A 27355-nucleotide genomic window follows, 5' to 3' on the forward strand; every position below is an offset into this window, starting at 1 on the left:
GATCCACAGCAATTAAAGGATGTCAGAAACTCCTTCAAAGAAGTAGGGAGCAGGGAACTGGTCTGAGTAGCATAGCTAATGAAAGGGAATGCTGGGAATTGTAGTTCAGAAATGCCTAGAGAGCCAGAGGTTCTCCACTCTACCTGACTTACCAGGCTGACAGGTTAAGACAGGTGTTATAATCAAACATTCATTGATCCCAGGGAAACCTCCACTGCAAAAACAAGACAGGGCACATGTAGGATTATTTAAGTATTTTATTTCAAAATCCACTCCCCCACCAACCCTGTCAAACAGACACCCATAGGCCAAAAAGAACAAAAAAATCAACCCACAATAGAAATGAGATACAAACAGGAAAAGGGCAAAATTCCATCCCATGGTTGACAAAATTTACCCCGAAACAAGGGAGAAAATTGAGGCAAAATAGTTCAGTACATCCATTTTCCAGACAGGACTCTGCAGCAGTTACAATGCTTCCAAATGAGGAACAAAAAATGTGCCTATTGATACAATATATACAGACAAGGCCAATCAGAACCCAGTCCATAAAACAGCCTTCCCCTTCCTTAGAAATTTCTTAGAACACACCCAAAGTGCATTTATTTTTATAAAGCATCTTTTCTTTCCTTTTTCCCAGCCCCAGACAACTTTTACAATTGTCTTGCAAGTCTGGATTCCATTTTTGTTTATGCCATGTAATTCTGAAAATAAATTATAGCAATACTTTAATAAATTAAACACATGCACACAAAAAGGCAAATTGATCAAAACAGATTCAGGAAACATCTTACAATGCAGTAAAGTTGTACCTTGTGAAATAAACTTTGTTGGGAGATATAAGCAAGACTTAGAGTCACACTGAGCTTGCGTGCATACACCACCAGCTTTTTTTGTGTGTTGTTACTGAGGTATATACATTCAGTTTTACATTTTAAATCAACTCACTGATTTAATTGTTTTGGCAGCTTTATGTGCCCTTTTATTTTAGGTCATAGAAAATCTGTAAGGATTGCTCCCTGCGGTGACACTGCTACATGACATGCTTTTATATGAGTGTCATACAGCCTTATAAACCAGTATGTAGTATCAACAGAGAAAAGTCCAGATAACTTTGGAACTATTTGCAAAATGTTTATTGTCCTCAAACAGAATGGATGAGTTAGTACTTATATTAGCAAATTTGCAATATCTCTACTCCACTGATTCATTAGGTCAGCCCTCCTTAACCTGGTGCCTCCTAGGTATTTTGGAGATTACTATCATCCTCAACTGGAAATAATTTGAAATGGAATGAACTCCTGGGGTGATCAAATCAAGGAAGGCTGATTTAGGTCCTGAATCACTTTCAAATGGAATTAGCTAATCATCATTTACCAGCCAAAGGGGACTGGTAAACCTGGGACTTAATATTCCAAACATTATATAAGTACCTAATAAACCACAACCCTGGTTACATATTTGTGGATAGCAATGAATGGAGTAGAGATGAAAACTTGCAGATGTGGAACTAGATAATGCAGTTTGTTTGAAGTCTGCAAAAAGTTACTAACAACTTCATATATGTTATAATCTGACTCCCACAGCTAAACCCTTACTTCATTTCAGTAAGGAGAGAAATTTATTTCATTGGCCAACAAGCCAACGTAGAGGGCAGTTGAAAGCTGGACTATCATCTATGTTTGAATCCACCATGGATTTATAGACAAGGATCTCCCCTAATACTCAGCCATAATATGGATTCATTTCAGCTTATTGCATTAGGGGAAAACAGTCTATGAGATTTGCCAACCCTGGTTTACGGCTTGGTATAATGCATGAATGCAGCCAATTATGGCTTGCTCATCAAAGTATAATTAAACAAACCATGGCTTAGTGCCATGTGAGAACTGGAGTACTGTTCAGCAGGTCATTCACCGTTCTTTCACCTTCCCATTCAGGAAATAAAACAGAGAAAGAGATCTAACAAGGCTGTTTTAAGGGAACAGAAATCAAAAAGCACTTTTGAAGAACAGAAATAATACTTCAAGCTCTGTTTTTAACTATTTTTGCTCTGTGCATTCTTAGCAATACAAAAGACTGCATCTCTCACCCAGGGCAGACAGTGTCACAATTTATTTTCACTCTGTATCATGCAGAGACCTGTGAACCTGTTTTTAAAAACTCCTTTGGTAATGTAAAATTTAAAGAATGAAGGCAACTTGAATTGGCTTTTTTCGTATCACTTTTCAGGGACAGAATACTATTTGTGCCACAATTTGAAAAAGGAAAAAAGGAAAGGACAGAGAAAGAGGCTTCTCAGAGGAGAACTGTCATTTCCCCAAGGAAGATGACCTGTTGAGAAAGCCTTAGGTCCCACCTGAAAATAATACATATTTTTTTTAAAAATCCATAAATCTAGGTGAGATTTCAAATGCAACCAGTTTGTTCTTGGGTAGTAGTCCCTCCATCATCTCTTGTATGACCATTGTACTGATGTAGTACCACAAGGTACATCAGAAAATGCCCAAGCAAAGGTTCAGTCAAAGGCAGACCACCCAAAAGGCGACAGTGCAGAATTTACTTCTCTTGGCATAACACTCATCCAGTCATTCACAGCTTTCCAACAGAATGGGTCAAATAGCTTCCACAGGGGAGGTATTTAAAAAAGAGACACAAAGAAGTTTCTTTCACAGAAAAACATTACAGCAGACCTAACATGGATGTAACAATGGCCAAACAAAGCCAAATGGCTCTCCAGGAGTTATTTACACACGATTGGCCTTTGCTACTCAGTAGTCAGTAACAGAATCTTAGAGAAGTTCAGTTCAACAAAATGGCAGGTGGCCAGCAGCAGAAAGAGGGTGCCTATCACTGGCACATGGTTTGTGCGTGTTTGAACCAGATTTTAAGAAACATTTCCCCACCATCAAAGCAAGTGCAGACCTTAGGACTTTGGGACTTTTGATCTCAGCTCTTACTTGAACCAAACATGAGGGAAAACCAAAGAAATCTCCAAGTCCACTCCATAGCTGGAAGCTTGCCATTTTAAGCAAGATATAAACAGTGTGTTTACAATGAGCGAGGATTAAGCTGTGACCATGAGAGCAGCTCATCTGTTATCCAAAGAGCCAGAAAGTTTTATGTGGGCAAGAGCGAAATCTTGACCCTCTTTCACCTGTTACCCACGACTAAAATCCAGCACCTTTAAACACTCCCTTGCAGTCACATATTCTAAGGCATGAGAATTCATAGAAATTTTCAGTATATTGTTACATTTGCAGTGTATTGTTATATTTGAAAATGTTCACCCAGGAAGAGGCTTTTGGGGGAGTGAGGGGTTGTCTTCCTGGATAAGATTCAATCCTACCTGGAAATGTTTTAGTTTCAAGTAACAAATCTGTTCAAGTATGCTCTTCTTTGATGCTAATTGGATACAGTCCCAAAGTCACTACATCCATGTGTTCTAAAATGGGGGAAAGAGGAGGCATGGTTTTCTTCCAGTGTACCAGAATGACTTTCAAGGATGCAGTTTATTCTACTACTATAAGACAGACCCAACACCTTCATAGGTTCGCCCCTAATACAAGTATCTTGGCTGCTGTGGGAACTATCATGAGCCAATGGATACTCAGGGAAGCACTCCAATGGATCAGTGCCTCTTCAATTCACTTATTTCATAAACCTAAAAACTGGGCAGGAAGAGACAATGCTTCTCTGGGGATAGGGCACAGTTCAGGTGGATGCCAGTCAGTAAACGTAGCATCAGTTAAGACGGAAGGGTTCAGAACAGAATCGGGAGAACAACAACTGAGGGGAGAAATCCACTGAAGGGAGGAAGTGCTGCCCAAGTAATAATCAGAAATAAATTCTGGAATCTGTCTTGAAGCACCAATGTTCTAATGGGCGGAACAGAGGTGCAGCTTCCTCTAGAACCTGAATGTGTTTAACAGATACAATCACGCTTTTTCCAAGACTCAATTTTAGATAACTTACTAGCCATCCACTTTAAACTTCCTGCATATGAATATTCTACAGATTCCATGATTACAAAACCTCACCATCTGCTCTAGGCAGGATGCGACACTTCAGACTTCTGGGAACGGGGGCTGAATTCAAGACAAATTGACTGGGGAATATGGAACAAGCTTTTCAAACTAATAACAATAATAAATAAATTATAATAAATTATTAAGTTATCACAGCTTTCAAAAATGTCACCAAGAAATTTACACCAAGTACCTTAAGCTACATATGCAAGAGATTCATCACATATAAAGAGGGCAATGTACTTCCTGGGTGTTGCAGTTACTTCTAAACAACAGTGGGATAGTTTGAGTTTTGCTAGGGCAAAATCCGTATCTTGCTCTTATAACAAACCATTAAAAGAGCACACAATATTCCTTTGTTGAAATATTTGGATTTCTTATAAAGACTGGTAGGTAGAGCATCTTTCTTACAAAAATGATTTTCTGGGCTTGGGGGAGGAAAAAGTGGGAATCAGGAATTCCTGCTCCTGACTTCCCTTTCCCTCCCATCCTCAAAGCAAGATGGGACTAAGGTGCTTCAAAATTTGCTGCCTCACATCAAAAAGGTCCCAGAGGCATTTCTTTTTGCTCGATAAGCCTTAACTTGTTTGCTGGCTTATCTTGGTTTGCCATTCTTGAGAGCAACAGGATGAAACCCCATCTGCAGGACCAGGACTGACTTCAGCTATTTGGTGCATACTCATTTCTGCCTAATGGGGATATACCGATGCTTTTACAACAGCTACTGCTTTGATGAATTCCAGTGTTAATAACAGTGGGAGGAAAGGCAAAATAAAATAAAAAATATGTGAGAGAGATCCGTCCATTTTCAAATGGCTGATGGCATCTGCTGTGGAAACATTCCACAATGCTACCCGTGTCCCATTTGCATTCAAACAGAAGGCAACAGCAATTTCCCCCAATCTGGCTAATTTTCCATTGCTTAATCAGACTTATATTCTGGCACCTTCCCACCCCGCCACCCCCCAAAAAGCTATCAAGCTTTTCTTAAGTGAGCAAGAAGTTGTACTTCGGCTCGCTATTCTTTGCCTCCCTGTCCCAACAACCCAAATTCTGACCCCCCAGAATTCCAGAGTTGGAATGAATCTTGGAGAATACCTAGCCCAACTCTCTGCTTAGGGCAGGACCCACCATGCAATTCCATGAGAGACAGGCATCCAGCTCCAGCTGATATACTTCCAGTGAAGAAAAGCTCAACACTCCCAATGCAACTATTTTACACAGCCAAATGCAGCTTGAGTTCAGACCTTTTTTGCAAAAGCAGCATTCTTAAAGACACTGGAACAGGGGGCAGGTTTTGCTCATTAAATCTTGGAGATGGTGGCACTCCCACCCCATCCCCAAATGCCAACAGGTAAACAAAATGTAAAACTGGCTCACTATTTCCCATGCTGGAAAACATGGAAAGAAAAAAAAGCACCCCAAAAATAGAAATTTAACAAGAAAAATAACATTCTTCATCCTTCCAGGAGCCTGTGGTCCAGCTTCAGTGGATCCCAATGTCTTTATGGAACCAGGTGGGGTCATGGGCACCCGTTTCTGTGCACAGCTGTGCTTCTGTTCAAGCCCTGGACCCTTTTCTGGAGATCCAAGACAGCCAGAAAGGAAACACCAGGAGTCCTTTCCAATGCAGCTCCCACAGCTGCAGGATACTGGAGACCCAATTCCTAGTTTGGAGATGGGAAATAGAAAGATGGGTGGGAGGGGGAGACCCATAAATTTAGACATTGTCAAAGACAGAAATACAGCATTTCCTTCTTTTTGCATATCCAAGATTGAATTATAGTGCTAGATGTACTCTATGTTTATAGTAATGTGCAAATGCCATCTGGCTTTCAGGACAGAATTCCAAAATACCTCATTTTGTTTTGAAATTCAAAATGCACATTTCTAGCCCTTATGTTTGTACGCCTGTCAACGTGTCCGGGGTTACCCAGAGAAGCTTGCATCGTATGGATTCAACTAAAATTTGTGGTAGACAGGGGATTAGGCTTCTGTTACAGAAAATGGGCAAATATATATAATGGATAGCTGAAACCATTTTGAAAAAATGTAGAGTATATACTAAGCTCCCAAGACAGGATATGAAAGAACACACTTAAGACTGAGAGAGAGACAGAGAGAGAAAGAGAACAAGACTCTAATGCTCTAATTTACAATATTATCTTACCATTGGTGACAGCAGCATGATAGGCGGGGCTCTCACTACGTTGAGGAATCTGCTTCTTGTTTCTGTTTGGAGAACAGCTGGGCCTCCTTCAGTGCGAGATACACTTCCTCTTGAGGGTCATAGTAGTAGAACTTGCGAATGTAGGTGATCAGAGGCCTGATCAGAAGAGAGAAAGGAGACGCCAGTAAATTTTGGAGGTCCAAGGAAGCAGAAGGGGCATTCCAAGTAAACAGACTGATGAATCCCTCTCCCTTTCGAACAGGGGTCCAAAAGATTGAGTTCGCAACACCCCAAATATCTACAGATCCCCAAACTAACAGAAGTTTGCGCAGGGATGTTTGAGTACATAAAAATGGATAAGATCTCACAGGTTCTACATTCTGACATGAGAGCTTGCAAGATTATAGCTAATGAGATTTAAAAAAATAAACAAATATTTTTTTTAAAGATACCTTAATTTTTGGTGCCTGCAACATATGCAGACCCCTTTGTTTCCTGGTTCCCTTTCCTCCAGAAACTTATCACTTCTCTTTGTCTTGCTTAACTGATTGTTGTTGTGTTTAGAGCCTGGTGTGAAACTTCAACTAAGGTTTCACACTGAAACAACATCAGGAGATTAAGAAGAGCCTGTTCCAAGACTAGAACAAAACGTTTCAAGACCTCAGTTCTATGTATCCACCACCCTAAAAAGTCTCCATAAATATTCAGAAACAGCTATGGTATTTTTTATGGCATGGCGCCAAACTGACTGGCACTACTAATTCTAGCCCTGGTAGGAGTGAGGACAAAGCAGCAAATCTGATTCCTTTAGCCAATGAGAGATGAAAGGAGCAAAAAGCAAAAGGCAGGACCTACTTGGGGAGTGGGAGCTCTGGAATGTGATCGATGCGGACCAGCTGCCTTATCCGGAAGCGACAGAGGTGCTGTAGCGACTTGACATTGCTGAACCTGGAGACTGGATAGAGAAGTTGGACAGGAGTTGGAGGGAGACCTGTAAATTTAAAAAGAGAGAGAGAGAGAGGGCATCAGGTTAGACCAGGATTTCTCAACCAGGGTTCCATGGAGCCCTAGGGTTCCGCAAGAGGTCACCAGGAGTTCCCTGGGAGATCACGACTTATTTATTTGTTTAAAAAAATATTTCAAATGTAGGCAACTTCACATTAAAGAGGTATGTTTCACTCTTTATTTTTAGTTTAAGAACACTGTTAGTGCATATATACAGGCCTACCAATGAAACAAGTATAATAATTTTGCAACTTCTGGCCTATATTTGAGCCTGAATGTGCAGGGGTTCCCCGAGGCCTGAAAACTATTTCAAGGGTCCCTCCAGGCTCAAAAGGTTGAAAGAGGCTGGGCTAGAGGAAAACATAATAGCAACAACTGAGAAATATTTTTCCCAGGAGCAGCGAGAACAGCAAATGCTGTTCTCTCCTGCAGCTACTCTCTGAACTGGTCACTGTACTGCCCTCTGGTGGAGACTTGACTCCATACAGCCTTATGTTGGGGTGTACCATACTTATTGGGGGCTAGAATGAGCAAGGCCAGAAGCAAAAGGCTGGAGACCAGACAATTCCATTACAATAACAAGGCAAAGGTATCAACTGCTTCTCCCACTGAGAAGGAAATGGCTCCCAGTCCATTATGCCCTGTAGATGGGAGAGAGAAATAAGGTTTGAACCTGAGCTGCTGCTGTAATTAGGGCTTGAGTCTTATTTATTTATTTATTCAATTCGTATGGCTGCCCATCTTAACAAGTGACTCTGGGTAGTAGCCATTTGTGTGGGGGGGTTGTTTTTGTTTTGCATTATTAAGGTATTTAAGCATATATGATGAAAAGCATCTTATCAGAGCCATATCTTGAATCTCTGGCTGCAACCTTCTAGTTTGAGTGTCAGCTGGGGTGAAGCCTGATGTATCCTCTTTATTTCTGATTTATTTTCTCATCCCTTGACATCCTTTCCTTTGGGCATCCTGCATTTTAGATCTCCTAAAGTCCTCAGCAGATGGGCTTGCTAGACGGAGACACTACATAATAGGGTAGAAAAGCTTTAAATGTATAAGAAAAAATACTGGAGCTCAGGGCATTTGAATCTTGCTTGTTTCCCCTTGTGCATTCAAGTTCCTGACAACTGTGAAACCTGCTCATTTGGTGCAGCTTTCTCTAACTGCATAATCTGACCTGTGGATGATGGCAAGTTTTATGGAAGAGTTTAAAGAACGACTCTCAGGTCAATGAATCACATATAATTTCTGTGTTAAAAGTTGTAGATTAATTCACTGCTATCAAAATTATCTGAAGAAGCAGGATAGAGAAAAGAGCTGTGCAAGTCAAGCCAGGTAATGGGCTAGATCAGATTTTGGGGAATTTCCATTCAAACAAAACATAGCCAATTGTCAAGGAGAGTAAAAGCTGTAGCCCAACAGCTGGAGGGCTAAAAGTGCTTATGTTTCAGCCTTTGAAGCAAATGGAAGAGAACCACTGAACAATTCCACATTCCCAAAGTATTTAAACAGCAGGCCAGTTGAAAATGCCCAATAAAAATGCATGTATGTCAGTGACAATGGCTTCAGGAATAGGATAAACCAGATCTCCAGGTATATCTGAAGCCCTTTACCTTACAACTCAACCCCATCCACTTTTTAACTTAACTGTCACCTATTGCCTGGAATAATTTCTTCTCGAGTCAAGAACATTCTGACCAATTCCCGCTGGATATTTCAGAATTACTTTTTTACTGTTATTGTGGTAGATGTTTTTGCCCACAAAAGCTAAAAATAATTGCTCGTCATTATGTATCTACTCAAAAAATGCCACAACAAAAGAATATCTAAGAGCTGCATGGGTCACCTCCAACGCACACAAAGACACACACACTCACATTTACCTGGCACTCTCGATCGCAAGAAGTAAAGGAATTTTCCGTTTTTGGAATGCATGATAGCACGTTTAATGAACTCCACCACAGACTGGCAACGGTCCTCAAACTTCGGATGGCACCAAAGGCTAAAGGTTCCTGAGCCAAGAAGAAAGGTGCATTACAGAACAAGGAAGTACATGGGTGGAGTGCATGGTTTGTAGCGGCTGGCTTTGCGCAAGCTTAATAAAATGAAAGACAACCACAAGACAGAATACTGGCACTGGGAGATCTGGGTTTGAAAACTGCATTCCAAAATAATTCATTAAATGAGCTGAGGCAAATCCTTCCCTAGGTAGGAGGCCACCTTGATGTGATCCCCACGCCTCTGCTCCACTCACCTCTGTAATGCTCCATTCTAGTGTGATGGGTGATACCCTGTGATCGAAAGCTGAGGCTCAGAATGTAGCGAGGATCAGAGCTATCACGAACCAGGAACGATCCATCCGGCTTCCCTTTCAGCTTCATTTCAGCATCTTCCCAATTCATGGGGCCCCAGTACCATCCACACTGATTTAAGAAAATCTTTATTCAATGGTTTATCTTAGAAACTGATTCCAACATTTAAAAAAAAAAATCAAACATTGGAGCATATTTTTTAAATAATCAATTCCACAACCTCAGAATGCTAAAACATAGCCAAATTTATCCGAGCTGGTAGCCTGCAGATGACCTGCCGGAATTCCAAGCCAGCGTGGCAACTGGAACTCCCTCACTTTGAGCCAGAAGACTCACCCCTTGCCCATTTCCTTCCAGATGGCAAAAACCTAACAAACATGTATTCAAAGTTCTTCAACATTTTGAAAGACAGCACTCTATTTTTCAGAACAGCTTTTTCTGATAAAGCAAGGTTTATTGATCCAGCACTGCCTGACATGTTCTCCCCCTCATTTATTTTGAATATGCAAATTGACACTGTAGTAAACAGTGAAATAAGGTTACTTAAAACTGCAACAGGGCCATGCCTAGGTTATCCATTCCAACCAATTCTCATCTTGCATGCCAGTAAAACAACTGGGCAAGACATATCCTGCAATCCATTCACTGTCAACCCTCTCAGCTTTACCAAAGCTGTGTACCAAAGAGAACAACAAGCATCATCAGAAAAAAAAGCAGCTTAAGCACCTTTACTGAACAAATAAATAAAAGCCTTACTTTTTCTAACTCTCGCAAGCTAGCTGCAAAACTGTTTGAATCAGGCCGATAAAGGGGGCACTGAAGGTGCTGTGCAGGTTGACTGTGTACCGCTTCAGATGCTCTGATTGGGAGTATCCGGGGAAATGCATCTGGAAAAGGAGAGAAAAGACAACCCAGCTGACCCCACCAGATATAAATGTCAAGCATTTTGATAGCAGCTTTCCACCAAAGGAGACCACATCTGTGTGTGTGTTTTAAGCGAAAGAGTAACTGCAGACATCTAATTCCTCTCTTCTCCACCACTGCTGCCCACCCCCAGAAAGAAAAATGACTGCAAACAGAGGCTCTATAGTGCAATCTAGCACAAACCTACCCAGGCTTTAAGCTTGCATTGTCTATTTTAGTCTTCCACCAAGACGCAATGGGGCTTAGGAAGGCTGACATATAATTATGGAATGTGACACCTCTGAAAAAGTGCTCTGTACCAGATCTGAAGTGAATGTTCGAGCCTGCTTCTTTTTCCTCCTGAGTTACCTTAATTTCACCAACTTAATCCAGGGAGAATTATCTTTATTGCTGCTGGTTGTAACTCCCTAAGAGTTAGAAATTCTTGTTGATCTCCTGCAAATCTCTCCAAGATCTATCCGTACACTCCAAATGACTGTCTGCTTGCCCCTTTGGGCTATAACCAGCATTTCAACAAGCAGAATTTGTTCAAATCAGGAGCAAACTCTAGCCCATTAAGCACAGCTTCACTTTCCCAAACCTGGTACCTGCCAGAAATTTTGCAGCAACAACTTTCAGAATTCCCAGCCCAAGACTATGCTGGGCAGGCATTCTAGAACTTGCACTCCCAATCCTTCTGGAGGATACCAGGTGGGAGATAGCTGGTCTGCTCAGGTTCTATTTATTTATAACCACTTTCTTGGGTTATCAGACCCGGAAGCCTACAGGGAGAGAAGGGGGCACAAAGAATGAAACATCTAGGTTATTTTTATTTAGGAATATACAATGCAAACGGTTACTACTATTATGTTCAATCACACTGTGCTCTGTTTCACTGAAAACTACAGTCAAGATAAGGAAGGGAGGGAGGAAGACAACAGTATCAAAATGAGCTATAGATGTCATGAGTACTGATGGCGAGCAGGAGGGGGCCCCTATCCAGGGGGGAAAACGCAGGCGTAGTACTGAGGAATTAAGCAGCCATTCAAAGAGACACAGATCAGACCCGCCTTAACTTTCGGGGTTTATCTGTCTGGGTTTTTCCCATGCTTCTTCAGTTTGTTAGGATTCTGTTTAATGTAGCAGTAATAAACACTAGAGACCTACTCCTCGTCTCAGCGTGATTCCTGACTGTTAGGACAATAAATTCTGTACCAATTTCCCTATCAAGAAACTCACAACAATAGTAATAGGAAACTGTTGGGTTGGACACCAAAAAATTATTCACCTGTTAACAAGCAGAGACTCAAAGTATCTCCAGATAAATTTCCACAGCTTGGGCGTTAGGGGAGGAGTCCAATACATGGAACAACCCTCCATACAGGCACAACATTTTGGTTCAAAATTGTATTTTGATCAAGACAAAATGTAATTGGTTAGAACAAAGTTTTTAAAGGAGATAGGGAAAAAGTAATTGTTCAAAAAAAAAAAACCACCCTAACATATCACTGACTTAAAGATCAATACTTGCAGCCCTACACAAAAGGTTCCTGACCAAGTTCTGGTAAGCTTCCTGAAAGGGGTGGGAGCGACAGGATGCCCTCAGGCCACTTCCATGTGAAGTATAATTCCAGAGTTTTATTTCAATCTAATTTTTAATCCACTGTCTCTCTATGACTCCAAATAGGAAATAACAGTTATATGCGCAGAAACACCTTGCTATGTTCATACCCAAATGTCATTCTGGTTCAATTCCATTTTTGTTCCCTTTGCTTCAGTGAATATGGATTTCTGGGATTTCTGGGAAGAATAGTTATGTTTGAGCTCATTTTGAAAAAAGCACAAGCCAAATTAACCTTGGAAAACAATTCTCAAGTCTATGCTGCCTTACAGGGCAGCAAAGCCACATTTGTGCTACTTCAGGAGCAACACAATCCAAATTATATGGAGGGATGTCTATTCCTAGTATCTGCCCCACATTCTTAAGTTATTAACAGAGAACCTTTTGCAGACCCTGCCATGGATGCATTTAACATTAGCAATTAATTCTAATTCTTTTGTTCCAGAACCTCTACTAATGAACAAACACACCCACTGGAGCTGAGGCAAGTTTTCTCCTTATTACTGTTTAGGAAGTGGTTCAAATCACACCTCTTCAAATAGGCTTCCTACAAAATTTAGTTATTCTAAGCATTTAATCATTGTATTATGTGACTATATTTTTGTAAGACACCCAGAACCAAGGGGATTGGATGGCATATAAAGTTGCTAAATAAATTAAGAAAAAGAGAAATTCTGGATCTCAAGACGGAAGAAGCCTCCTTGTTTGACCCCCAGGTTTGTTGTATACATATTTTAGGGGCAGTGAGAACCTTCATGCATATTGACTTATTTTTAAAGATGATTGCTAAAAAGGATTGTTATTTTCTTAATAAATTTGACATTGATTTAATTATAATAATACTTGATGGAACCCATCAGCACAAGAGACTGTAATACTGCCCAACAAAAGCCTAAATGAACCATCATTCATTCTTCTGCTTCAGACACTCATTGTCATGTTACCCATTTCAATGTGCTGTTAACATTGTAACGTTTCACATGTCATCTTCTGTTCCGTGTTCCTTCACCCAGATTTTTCCATTCCCTCGCCCTCCGTTGTTTTGAGGGCTTGGAATGTATGTTTGGGTTTGCGCTCCTGCTCAAGGTTACTTTCCCAGGCGCGTCTAACAGCTCCTAGCACCTGGGAGGGGGAGCGCCCTGACGAGGGATGGGGCGGAACTTGCTCACAGGCAAGGCTTTTAAGTTTGTATTTGGCGCGCTTTTGCTCATTCTCAGCTTTCTCTGTATTTGCATACTATTCCTTTAATAAATCAGTTATCTTTAAGCCCGAGCTTGTGAGACTGAGTATTTGGGATTAGGCAATCGTTACATAAAGCTGAGAATCATTTCAACCATTTTCCGCTAGCCCCATCCAATCGCTGGATAAGAGGGAACGCTAGTGATGACCGAACATCAGCTTCGCGCAAGTGATGGGAGCGAGGAAGAGCGGGAGGCGGCAAGGATCCGGCCAGCTCTAACCTCGAGAGCGCAAAGAGCAGCACGTCGGGAGATGCGGGATGCCCAATTAGATGAATTGCTGATATCCATGCAGGAGAGCCTCAGGAGTGAACATAAAATTGTAATGGAAAGAGCACCGGGGAGGGGGTCTCCACAACTATCCTGGGAGCCCGACATTCCCCTGTCACCGAGGGTGGTGGTAACCAACCAACCCCTGGAAGAACTGGTCACTCCTGCTCGTATGAGGGCGTTGGAGGACAAAATGGATCTAATAGTGACAATCCTTAAGGATCTCCCCAGAGATGCAGAGCCCACCCCGGAGGATTGGGAGGAAGAGCCGTCACAGTACCCCAGGCATAGCACCCTGCCATCCAGGGGGAGAAGCAAGACTCGATCAGCCCGTCAGGCGGGGGGGCGAGAGGCAAGACCTCCTAGGGATCGGCCACCCATGGGGGCTCGGCGTACGCTGACATTCACGGAACCGCCACAGCCAGCTGAGCCGGCAAGAAACTTCCCACCATTTGGGGTGAAGTTCGATGGGGATCCCACTACGCTCTCCTTCTTTATCACTAATGCCAAGCATTATATGGAAGATTGGGGCCGGAACTTTCGGTCAGAACATGGCAAAATCAATTTCATTGCCAACAAACTGAGAGGAAGGGCAGCTGATTGGTATGTACAACTGTGCCAGGCTGAGGCAACTGAGTTAGAGGACTTCGATGACTTTTTGTGGGCACTTAAACAGCATTTCGAAGACCCTCTAGCCCAAGAAACAGCTAAAAACGCCCTGAGGAAACTCTACCAAGGGTCCCTCTCAGTTGCCAATTATGCGCTGGAATTTAAAGCTTTGTCAGGGAAAGTAGAAGACTGGTCTGAGCCAACTTTAATTGAAATGTTTAAGCAGGGGCTAGAACCAGAAATCCTTCGCTGGGCATTAGGAAGAGATGATCCTAAAACGCTGTACGGGTGGATTCAGTTGGCGGGCAGCGCAGAAAATGCCCTGCAAACCTATGCCCATACCAAAGAGCTTAGACAATCTCGTCTTGCTAGAGGAGCGCGTACATCTGGGCTTGCCAGCCGCCCCAAACCGAAAACCTGGGAAGAAGAAAGGGAACGACGATTCTCCAAAGGTCAGTGCCTGAGATGTGGGAAAGAAGGGCATCGAGCCACATTGTGCCCCAGACGTCGTCCAGAGGAACGACAGACGAAACCTGCAATAAAGTCGCCTGCGCCTACTCTACCGCGGAAACTGAAAGCGGCCGTTGCAGAACTGGGACCCCCAGAACTACCCTTCGGAGAAGAGGAAGAAGAGTTGCAATTCGAGCAGCCGGCGGGAAAAGCCTAACACCTGCCCTGAAGGGCGCCCTAGGGCAGGTGGAAGAAACCGGGCGTAACCACAATTCGGTGAGTGGAAATTTCCCCACACTGACTGTTAAAGTTAAACTGGGCTCAAAAACCAAAACTGTGGAAGTTTGGGCCATGCTAGACTCGGGCTGCTCCCGTTCCCTTATGCACCCTGATGTCGTAGCGGCTCTGGAACTGCCCACGTTTCCTTTGCCAAGACCTATGATCTTCACCCAATTGGATGGAACTATGGCGGGAGGGAAAGCAGTCAATCATTCCACGGGACTGGTAGCCTTGCAGATGGGCTCCCATCAGGAAAAGCTGCCATTTGTTGTAGCTCCAGTGGGGGGGCCTCTGGTTATCTTGGGGATGCCCTGGTTTGTGCAACAAAACCCTTTTATCAACTGGCTACATAGAACTGTGACTTTTGCGGATGGATTTTACAAAGTACCCGAAAAGGACCTACTGGAAGACATGGAGGGTGGAGGGGTAGCGTATACTACTGTGCAAACGCTTCAACCTCTTGAGGGATTACCCAATCAGTATCAGGATTTTGCTGAGGTATTTGGGGAAAAGGAAGCAGATCGCTTGCCACCCCACCGAAAAACGGACTGTGCCATTGAATTCTTACCAAACGTAAAATTGCCTCACCCAAAAATATACCCCATGTCTCCTAAAGAGCTCACTACGCTAAGGGAGTTCATTGACAAAAACCTGGCTAGGGGTTTCATTGAGCCTGCTAATTCCCCGGTAGGAGCCCCTGTCCTATTCAGGCCAAAAAAGGATGGGTCATTACGGCTTTGTACCGATTTCCGCGGGCTCAATGCGGTCTCAATATTAAATAAATATCCTTTGCCCCTGATCAAAGATATGTTATCACATCTGGCCAGAGGCAAAATCTTCTCAAAACTGGATTTGAGAGAAACTTATTTTCGTATTCGCATAAGGGAAGGGGATGAGTGGAAAACAGCCTTTAACTGTCCTCTTGGGGCTTTCCAATACAAAGTCTTACCATTTGGTTTATCCGGAGCACCTGGGGTTTTTATGCAACTAATCAATGAGGTCTTGCATGACCACCTATTTAAGGGGGTACTGGTATATTTGGATGATGTATTGATTTATACTGAAACCATGTCAGAACATATCCACTTGGTGCGTCAGGTACTGGCTAAATTGAAAAAAGCAGAGTTGTACGCTAAACTGTCAAAATGTGCCTTTCATCAGTCACAAATTGATTACCTAGGCTATCGAATTTCAGCTAAGGGCATTGAAATGGACCCTGCAAAAGTAGAAGCTATTGTGGCATGGGAGCCTCCCCGTACCAGGAGACAATTACAAAGTTTCCTTGGGTTCGCTAATTTTTATCGGGCATTCGCCCAAAATTTTGCTGAAATTGCCCTCCCCCTTACTGAACTGTTAAAAACCAAAGGACAGGGGGATACGCGACATTCAAAGAACCCAGGCGCGCTCCTTGAAATGGACTCCAGCCTGTCAGCAGGCGTTCGAAGCGCTCAAACAAATCTTTACCACAGAGCCAATTTTACAGCATCCAGACCCCTCTAAACCCTTCGTTGTACAAGTAGATGCTTCTGATTTCTCCATAGGAGCAATCTTGTTACAATCTGACCACTCTGGCGCCTTAAAACCCTGTGCTTACCTCTCTCGCAAATTCACTGAAACTGAGAGGAGATGGCACGTTTGGGAAAAAGAGGCTTTTGCTGTAAAAACGGCTTTGGAAACGTGGCGACACCTATTGGAGGGCACTTCCAACCCTTTTGAAGTCTGGACTGATCATAAAAACCTGGAAGCTCTAAGCACCAGTCGAAAACTCAGTCCCAAACAGCTGCGCTGGGCTGAGTTTTTCAGCCGCTTTGACTTCACCCTTAAATTCATACCAGGCAAGAAAAACTTTTTGGCTGATGCACTCTCCCGCAGACCCCAAGATGCTGGCCCAGGGCCAACGGTCCAAGGCACCGTTTGGACCGATAAACAATTAAGTTTGGCAGCGGTGACTCGCAGCCAGACCCGAGCGCAATCAACGCAACCTCCAGCCGCTCTGCCTTCCAGCCGCTTGCAGCGCTTGTCAGTTCCATCTGATTTGCAACAACAGTTGCTTTTCCACCTTAAAACAGATACTTGGTTACAAACCAATAGAGACAATCTAACTTTCACTGACGATCTCGCCTGGCACAACGATCGCCTTTATGTACCCGATGCTATGCGAAAAACCATACTCCAGCGCTGCCACGATGACAAGCTGGCTGGACATTTTGGCTATTTAAAAACTCTTCACCTTGTTCGCCGACAATTCTGGTGGCCAACCTTACTCAAAGACCTAAAAGCATATGTTACTGCTTGCCCTGTGTGTGCAGCAACAAAGCGCAAAACAGGCAAACCTCAAGGTCTCCTTCAACCCGTCGCCACCCCATCTGTCCCCTGGCAGGACATTTCCATGGACTTTATCGTTGATCTACCCCCTAGTCAACGCAAAACTGTCATTTGGGTGGTAAAAGACTTTTTCTCCAAGCAAGCTCACTTCATCCCATGCGCTTCTATCCCCACCGCACAACAGCTGGCCCGCCTATTCCTCATCCACGTGTACCGCCTCCACGGTATCCCCGCCCGTTTGGTGAGTGACAGAGGCACACAATTTACGTCACAATTCTGGCGGGCATTTTTGAAACTTCTGGGCACCAAACAGTCACTTTCCACCGCGTGGCATCCGGAAATGGACGGATATACAGAGGCGGTTAACTCTACACTGGAACAATATCTCAGGGCTTTTGTTAACTACCAACAGGACAATTGGGTCGACCTACTTCCATTTGCAGAGGTCGCCTACAACAATGCTGTTCATCAAAGCACTGGTCAAGTTCCTTTTAAAACAGTTTTTGGGCGAGATTTTGTTCCTATTCCTGAACTTCCCCATCCACAACCGCTGCCAGCTTCCCTTACTGACTGGGCTGACTCTCTCAAGCACTCATGGCTTAATATTCAACAAGCTCTCCTCCATGCCCAGGCTACTTATAAACGCCATGCCGATGCAAAGCGTTCCCCAGAGCCATCTTTTACTGTCGGAGATAAAGTCTACTTATCAACTAAGTTTCTCAAATCCCCACAGCCCTCCAAGAAACTTGGCCCTAAGTTCGTGGGACCTTTTCCAATTATCGCCCAAATTAACCCTGTTACGTTTAAACTTGCTTTGCCTCACAACCTTAAACGTTTACATCCTGTTTTCCATTGTAGTTTACTCAAGCCCTACCTGCCGTCGGACCGCTGGCATCCCCAACCCATTCCGCCACCTCCGCTCATGATTGACAACCAGCAACACTTCGAGGTGACATCCATCCTGGACTCCCGACGCCAGCGCTCCGCTTTGCAATACCTCGTCCGCTGGAAACATTTCCCTCATCCTGAATGGGTTGCTGCTCCAGACGTGCTTTCCCCTCGTTTGGTAGCCCAATTTCACTCTGCCTATCCTGACAAACCTGCTCCATAGCCTTCATTTGGGGGGGGCAATATGTCATGTTACCCATTTCAATGTGCTGTTAACATTGTAACGTTTCACATGTCATCTTCTGTTCCGTGTTCCTTCACCCGGATTTTTCCATTCCCTCGCCCTCCGTTGTTTTGAGGGCTTGGAATGTATGTTTGGGTTTGCGCTCCTGCTCAAGGTTACTTTCCCAGGCGCGTCTAACGGCTCCTAGCACCTGGGAGGGGGAGCGCCCTGATGAGGGATGGGGCGGAACTTGCTCACAGGCAAGGCTTTTAAGTTTGTATTTGGCGCGCTTTTGCTCATTCTCAGCTTTCTCTGTATTTGCATACTATTCCTTTAATAAATCAGTTATCTTTAAGCCCGAGCTTGTGAGACTGAGTATTTGGGATTAGGCAATCGTTACACTCATCATCCTAATGTAAAGGTGATATAGTCAAGTTCCTTCCAATCAATCACTTCCATTTCACAAAGAAAAATACTTCCTATCAGAATAGTTAATTAAGTATTTCAGCATTCTTGCTGTTTGTGGTGGGGACTTTAAGTGTCTGAACAATTATTCCAATCAACTACAATATCCCCAAATCTCAGTAATGGGACTTCATTGAAGTGTAGCATCAGGAGACAGCAGAAACTATTACCTCATACAGAAGAAGCAAAAGAGATAGGCAAAGTTGTAAAGAACCTTACAAAGCAAATGGCGGAGAACAGTGCCATGAAACTCTGTGCATGTCACCCTCTAGGGCTGCTTGTCCATGTTTCCTTCATGAAGCAGAGTGCAATCAAGAATTACAGAAAAAACTGGTATATGGATTCATCACAACATTCTCATGGACTTATTTTATATGTGTTCTGTTCCTTGGATGCTGTCTTGAGCCCCCAAATTCAGCAATTCAGTTTGAAAGCCCAGCGACTGGCAAATTTTATCATGGACATTAAGGAAAAATTTAGGAGCAAAGCTCAACTGACCAGGGGCATGTGGTGGAGGTGGTGGAGGCAGAGGAAAAGACTGGAGGGATGAAGACCCCATCGGATTCACTAAGACAGATGTAGGCAGTGTCCCACTGATGTCGTCTAGAGAAAGAACAAAAAGGTTGAGAGGTCCAGGAGATATGAAAAGCAACAGAGCAAAAGCCAGGCCCACACTAGGCTCTCTTTCTCTGAGCACCCGAACATCCATCTTAGCTGGCTTCAATGTCAATAAAAATGTGTGTATAGACAGACTTGTGGAAAAGTTATTCATACCTATTTACTGAGTATGTAGATTAAATACCACCATTCAAAAAAATTTTTCAGGGCTGCCTCATCTTACATGTATCACCACATGCAGGATAAGTAATTATTCTGGATAATAAAAAAGATAAGTACATATATAACATAGTAGGGTAATGTGTGCTTCAAAAATGATTCAGCAGAAGTGCTTTGGACCTTGTGGGAATGTTAGCACAGCTTCTCTTTGCTATTCTTTAAAACAGCCTGACTTTTTTCAGATTTCTGCATACAGTAAGCTTGGAAAAAAAAATGACACTATTTTAAGAATCATATTCATGAAGGGGCTGGCTCCTTAAAGTAGCAGCTTCTTTCAAGCTCATGCAGAAGCCTGAAGAAGTTGGGCTGTTTTAATGAATAGGTGAGAGCTGTTGTGGTCAATGAGCTCTGAAACACTTATTTCCAATCATTTTCACAGCATGCCCTATTACGCACACACATTTATACCATTATCAGTGGAGGAGGTAGATATTCAGTTGACTACTTGTCACTTTGTGGACAGTAAAAGTCCATCTTACTTGAAAGGGTGGATCTCAACACAAATAAACTGAATTCTAACTGGGAGTTAAAAGACCTACATCTGAGATATAGTAGGACACACAGCAGATTACCACTCGAACTAAACACTGTCCACTAAATATACAAGGCCAAGAAAGGAAGGAAGTTGTGATGCACCTGCCATGCCTGAATGCACTACCTTGCTGGATGTCCTATCATGCAGGACTGACACATGAGTTATGTTCATATAATGGACTTCAACTCCCATCAACCCAAGCTAAAATAACCAATGGCAAGGCTCTGTATTTGTATAGCAAAATAATTAGAAGGCACCAGATTGCCAAACCCTGGTCTAGTTCATTCAAGGCTCTTCCTGGTTCAATAAGTGGTCTAAGTATACTCCAGAAGAGGAGCAGGTAATCCTTTTAGACTGATGGGTACGTATGGAATTCTGAGAGCATGTCATGGTTGCTCTCTCAAAATGGTACCCTGAAGTAGGTTTAACTATTTGCAATGGATGTCACAGTGGACATGGCCAATCACAAAACATCTACGTACCAATAAGTAAACTGGTCAGATTCCTCCCCACCTCCTTTGCTGACCCTCCAAAATGCACTCTAATCACTCCAGCTTAACTTTTTCTTATTTCTGGAGGTAAGCCTACTTACAAACAAAACACTGGGGATGGATCCACCCACATATTTAATGTCTAAAAATGCTTCTGGGGCCTATGTCAGGACAGATATTTCTTGAAAAGAAAGATGATGCTACAAGCTATGGCTCTGCAGCATGCTAGGTCCACATTCAATTTTTCAATTAAGAGAATCTTGTGACATCCCTGTGCCAGTCCCTGGTATACAATATTATGTTTTATGTGATTTTAATGTTTATGTTTTATGTGGGATTTTATTGTAAACCGCCCAGAGTCCCTCTTCTGGGGGAGATGGGCAGTGGCTAAATTTGAGTAATTAATACATACATACATACATACATACAATATCCTTCATTTAAATAATGCTTGGTGGTCTAGTGTCTTGTTACATATGTAAACACATACACAATGAAAATAAACACCCAAAGATGCAAGAGAAATGAAAGGTATGTGCAAAATGCTTATTAAGCCCAAAGGGTATCTAAATCCAAATGCATTTCAAATTGTAAAAATCTTTGAGGGAAGATTTGATTCTTTGCATATCTATGCATTAAATAACCAATTCAAAGAAGCGCAACTGTCTATACACAACCAAACCAAATGAGGACAACCTTATACAGTCTAAGATGGGATGGACAAGCCACCATTCACATGCAACCTTGAGCCCCCTTTTTGCAGGCCTCAGATCCTTCAGAAATCATACTGCCAAATTTTGATGCCAAACATCCTGAGAAGTGGCAACACAGCTTCCACAATTTTTCAGCAGAAAACAATCAGGTGTAAAAAGTTATGTTTATGATATAATCCCTTTAAAAAGCCTATCACCTTAAATGTTTTAAAAAATCAGTAACTCCAGTCCTACTTCTATAACTGTGATGCACCTCAGGGCAAACCAAGTTATACTGAGGTCCCTAGCTATAAATGATTTGTCTATTCCTCTTAGCTAGACTTGTAACAATATAAGTAAATAATGTGCTATGGGTAGCTTCAAATGCTCAGATATGAACTTTTGTCAAATGCAGATGCACAAGATTACAAATAATTCAGTTTCTTTTTAAAGGAAGCGTGTAGATCTTCTTACTGTGCATGCAGGGTTTAAAAAAGGCAGAGAGAATGCTAGATAGAAGCTGAGGAACCAAAGGGAGGGCATAACCCAAGATTCAAAAGGTGATGCAAAAGAGGTGTAAGTGTCCGTCATACCATTACCTTCCCCATGGCTAGCAGAAGCAGAATTATAGAAAACATGCAAGTTCACATGATCTATGGAGTAGATAGAATTTAGCTCTGAATGTGTAGCTTAGGATCTGAGGGTAGGAAAACAGAAAACAGAATAGTTGCAGAGGTGAGAATATATACAAAGTTACCGCCTTGAAATCGCTCCTATAAAAAAAGTGAAGATTGGATAGTACAGCAGAAAGCATTCCAAAGAGATCCACCTACACATAGTCCTCATTTAGCGACCGCCTCATTTAGTGACTGTTCAGTTACGGCAGTGATGAAAAAACAACTTTACGACCAGTCCTCACATTTATGACCTTTTCAGGTCTGTGAAGCAAAGGAAAGCTGAAGTAAGATCATAAGCACAGTCATGGCTTCACTTAGCGACTGCTTCGCTTCACGACCAAGTTGCTGGTCCCAATTGTGGTTGCTAAATGAGGACTACCTGTATTCAAAAGTATTATCTCAAGGCAGAAGAATATGGCCATCATTTCTTCCTGTGGAAAGATTTTGGGAGAAATGAAGCTTGAAAGAAGGCAGGTAAAAAAGCAAGCAGTACCCAGAAGGCTGAGGCTTCGCCGTGGAGGAGGTGGAGGTGTTGGAGGATGCGGGGATGTCAGGCCATGCTGAGAGATATCCACATCTACCAATGATACTGTCTCACCTGGAGAGGGAAAGAAAAATAAGGTAGTAAAGCCAGCAATGCTTTGGAGCCTAATGGGAATGTAACTTCACCTAGCACATTCGACAGGCATTGTTAATGTCAGAAGTGCAGGGCCAGTATCACCGGACAGAACAGCCTCTGACCCCAAGCATTTGTCATGGTTGACTCCTAGTTAGATTTGCACAATGTACACACATGGGCTTCTCTTGAAAAGTGTTCCAAAACTATCACCAGTTAAATGTGTGGCGACCAGATTGCTTTCTGAGCTATGTATTTCAGGTGATAGTGATCTGAAGGTGATCGTCCTTCAGAGACTCTTTCTATATCAACCAAAGTAACTGCTTGGTAGGAATATAAAACAGGGCCTTTTTCTGGTAGCACAAAGGCTATGAAATTCCCTTCCAAGGGAGATTAAGCTAGTTCCACATCCCATGATTTTGGACAGTCATTTGTGTCATCTCATTTTTAAGGAGTTTAACTGAAAACAGATTTTAACTCTACTCTGTTTCAATCCTCTTATCTTTTAATGTTCTTTTGTCTCATAAGCTACCTTGCAGGCCCTTTTTAGAGCCAAAAGCCATTATATAAGTAGGGTCATTCCCTTGCCTATGAATAATTAAACACAGGGATTTAGCTGACTCCCAAACTTGCTGAAGCACGTTTTGCTATGGGAATATCTGGGCCAAGTGCTGGACTATGAAACAATACTCAATCCGTATCTCAAGGCACAGAACAGTACTGCATTCTGTGTCCTGTAAATAACCACAGCTTGTCTCCAAAACCTTTAAGGAGCAAAGAAGACACAGGCTTGATCAGCAGATTTCTGTTTATAACCACAAGTAGCAAAGGCAATCCTCTGTATATCAAAGAAAATGCCTTTGGGAGTTGGGTTGGAGAAGAATATATTCTCCTTCACACTGAGGAAGAGATACTCCTGTCATGCGTTACAGCAACATGTCCAATTTTGAGAACAGCCTCTGTTTTATGCCTGCAATCCAAACACTTAGTAGGTACAAAAATTCAAGCACCTTGAAATGCTGGAACAAAGTTGGCTAACCATAATTCCCCATCCCTATGAGTCCTCAGGCATATGCAGAACCTGAGGGAAAGAAAGATTCAAGAACAACCATAGCTAAATGGCTAACTGAAATAGACAGAAGGCAGATAGCATAGCTTCCAAATCTCAAAACGAGGTCTCAATATTGCACAGGTATATCAACATCTTGTGAGATTTCGGCTAAGGGCATCAAATTCTTGAGAGACTTCAGGATAAAAACAACAAAATCTAGTGAGATCTGACACATTTAAAAAATTATTTTTATTATTTACTTGGGAAGATCAGGGTGTGCTATTCATGCAAAACTGTGTGATGCCTGGCACTTGACAAGTAATGGTGACCAAATCCTGTCCTTGGATGTGGAGTTATGTTATGCTGTCTGGATTCTGGATTCCAAACCACGTCAAGGAAAAGATGCCTTTAAAGTTTTCATCTTAGAACTGCTGGAATGTACTGCAAATCCTCTATATTGAGACATGGCCTACCTGCTTAGAATATTACTTAGAAGTTAGAATCAACAGTTTGTTCTTTGGATTTCCTTGGCTCCAATCCTATGGCAGATCTGGGGAAAAGCTAACTTCTTGATGACATTGGTATATGCATTTTAATCTGAGCTGATTCCATGTAACCTCACCTGATTTCATATTTAGGTTTCTGTCTTCAGCTAAATACAAAGACATGCTTAGTTAGAAATGAGATGTTAGCAGAGTGGTTGGTCCCCCAGTTTGAACAACAGGACTCTTCTGGATTCTAGGAGAGAGACCTAATCCAACATGTAGGGACAGCTACTAATATTCTTGTATTTTATGATGGACTTGACATTGGGGAAAAGTTGGAGCAGCTAGACAGTCTCTCATTCAATTTACTGTGTGAACCTTCTTCTGTGACACTAGGATAGGTTCTTAAGGGAAGGCCTCTCTAAAACAGTCTTCCCCTATGATATCTGAGAATTATCAGACATGAAGCCCCCACACTCCTGAAGGTCATCAGGTTGGGGAAAGCTATTCTACAGAAGACTTTGCTGGCTGGGGATGAGAAAAGGTATAGTCCTACATACCCACATATATACGTATATTCACAATATTTAATTATTTTTGTTCAAAAGTCAGAATCACTCCAAAAACTAGCTAGGTTTTTTTTTTAATTAGTATGACTCAAAGTCTAATAGCAACATATTATGTATGCAGAGGTGAGTAACAACATAGGGGTCACGGTGAAAGATGAACGGAAGAGATCAGGCTCAGCACTCACCTGTGAAGAGGGGACCAAAAGCAACTGGAGAAAAGGCACTTTGTGTTCGCATCAATCTTTGTTTTCTACAAAAATGCAGACAAAAGAGTCTGTAAATAAAGAACTGTTAGATGACTGCATTCACCTCTCCTTTTACCTATACCTGAAATAATATCTGATTCAACTGTATCTTGAACTCTTCACTTTATTACCCCTTGCCTATAAAAAGAATAGAGGGGGTTAGCACTGAAGGAGTCAATTATTTGGGCTTAGGGCTGCCCATTCATTTATTATTTCACTTTATATTCCATTTTTCTATTGATTAAACCATCAAAGAGGAAAAAAGTAATTAAAAACTGGGGGGGGGACCCTATAATTATTAGAACAAAAAAACCCTCCATAGGGCTGACATATATATATTTGGGGTGAAAGAACTGAGTGTGTGTACTGAAAAGTGGCTTTATTTTTCCTTTCTCTGTGTGGTTTACAGTCTTTGTAAGCTGCCCCAAATGTCAAGAAAGCCAGGATTAAATCAGAGATGAGTAACACCACACTACCAAATTTCAACTCACATCAGTGAAGGAGGATGGGAGCTATGGTCCAGCAATGGCAGGAGACCTACTGCAAATATAAACTTTTCACAAAACTTAAAATCCAAGGCCACAAAGATGTTGCACCTGCTTGCCCACTCTCCAGACATGCCATCTGAGATATCTCAGCAGCCTGGAAAGAAAATATAAATGCATTTTCCTAATATACACACCCAGTTAATTCCCCTAGAAAACAAAGATTTCGGCAAGGTGGCTGAAATTAATGAGAAAAGCTCCATGATGGAAGCCGCTCCACCAGTACAGACTCTCAAACAACACATCTTACAGAGTTAATTCATTTTCCAGGTTTGCAAAATACACTGAGCTACAGACTAACCAAAACACACTAAACAATTTTTAAAAAAAATAACCAAGGTAAACTTAGCATATTGTACAAATGTTAAATGCTTCTGCTAGATCAGGATTTCTCAGCCAGGGTTCCATGAGAAGTCACTAGGAGTTCCCTGGGAGATCATGATTTGTTTAAAAGATTATTTCAAATTCGGGCAACTTCACATTAAAGAGGTAAGTTTCATTCTTCAGTTTTAGTTTAAGAACACTGTTAATGCATATATCTAGGCCTACTCATGAAACGCATATAATAATTTTGTAACTTCTGGCCTATATTTGAGCCCGAATGTGCAGGGGTTCCCCAAGGCCTGAAAAATATTTCAAGGGTTCCTCCAGGGTCAAAAAGTTGAGAAAGGCTGTGCTAGACCTTTATGTGACCTGGGTGAACATGATGTATGCACACAGCCAAAAAGTATCATGGGTGAACAGAGGAAGTCAATCCAGGACTTTTCAGTTTAGCTAATCTGGGAATCCAATTTCAGGAGGAAGCATGGCTTTATTAATAGATGATTTCATAATTTAATTATTTAGTTAGCCCTTAAACTTCCATTAACACTGAACCTTCTGACTCAAGAGTGCTATCCCAAGATATTTTGCTGCCTAAGAAAAAGCAGGAAATGGCATCCATGTCAAAAAGGCACAACACTCAAGGTCAATTTGCCTCTGCGTGTTCTCATTTTACACACACACACAGAGACACACTCAAACCAGAAAAAGGAAATCGAAGAAAAAGAGATGAGGCTGTAGCAGGCTCATTTAACATCTGCTTTATTTTCCTGCCTCTCTGTCCAGAAAGCAGAAGGGAGGCTTAATCACAAAGTGACTCCAGATCCAGACAACACCCCAGATTGAAATGAGTAAACTACCTTAATCAGTTTGACCCACTGCCCAGGCAATGTGCTAGATTTAGTGATAAGATAGTTTAGCATGCTGATGAAAGTGGTCATTGAATGAAGGCTGGAATTCAGAATAGCGAATACCTCACTTCTGCTTCATGTAAGGAAAGACTTTGGGAAACAGGTCTTTAAAAATATGTAGCTTCCTCTGAAAAAAAGATGGCATTGAAACAGTGAGGACAATTAAGAGAATAGCAGCCGTTTTTTGCTGCATTAATTTACCAGCATTTGCTTGTTTTTGTCCTTCTATTGTTATGGTGGCTTTATCTGCTCTAGATTATACCCAGGGCCAGTCCTTGTTTCAATCCTTGAAACCAAGAACTGAAAGACATCTCAGGTTGCAGTGATGGAAATTTGGCCCTTTCAAGTCAACTGAGGGACCTCAGCAGCTCCACTTAGCCACCTTCCCCAATATGGAGAAGGGGTTCTTTTAAGAGGTTCTGGCTTACAGTTTCTGTCAACCCCAAACATTGACCATGCTGGCTGGAGTGGAAGGGCGGTACCCAAGTCCTCTGTTCCTCAAGCCCTTCAGCCATAACTGGAGACAGTTCTTCAAGGTCTCAGCTGTACTTTTCATCACACAATAGTACTGCTCAGGTCCCCTGATTTGATTCCTGA

The 27355-nt window shown here is 42.3% G+C and overlaps 1 protein-coding gene across 2 annotated transcripts in view; it reads right to left on the reverse strand.

The window, feature by feature from the left end:
- Positions 1 to 242: 242 nt before the first annotated feature.
- The window catches only part of SOCS7 (suppressor of cytokine signaling 7), a 30597-nt gene continuing 3484 nt past the window's right edge, over positions 243 to 27355 (reverse strand). Inside the window, exons 2-10 of one of the 2 annotated variants that reach the window (XM_063300749.1) lie at positions 24922 to 24986; positions 22509 to 22613; positions 19282 to 19386; positions 10269 to 10399; positions 9455 to 9623; positions 9084 to 9212; positions 7054 to 7189; positions 6199 to 6354; positions 243 to 5695 (exon numbers count right to left, since the gene is read on the reverse strand). In XM_063300749.1, coding sequence (XP_063156819.1) covers positions 6234 to 6354; positions 7054 to 7189; positions 9084 to 9212; positions 9455 to 9623; positions 10269 to 10399; positions 19282 to 19386; positions 22509 to 22613; positions 24922 to 24986 — 961 coding nt within the window. In that variant the 3' untranslated portion in view covers positions 243 to 5695; positions 6199 to 6233. The remainder of the gene's footprint in view (positions 5696 to 6198; positions 6355 to 7053; positions 7190 to 9083; positions 9213 to 9454; positions 9624 to 10268; positions 10400 to 19281; positions 19387 to 22508; positions 22614 to 24921; positions 24987 to 27355) is intronic. The other variant, XM_063300750.1, reaches the window with a different exon arrangement.

This window comes from Candoia aspera, chromosome 4, assembly GCF_035149785.1.
Source record: "Candoia aspera isolate rCanAsp1 chromosome 4, rCanAsp1.hap2, whole genome shotgun sequence".
Taxonomy (NCBI): Eukaryota; Metazoa; Chordata; class Lepidosauria; order Squamata; family Boidae; genus Candoia; species Candoia aspera.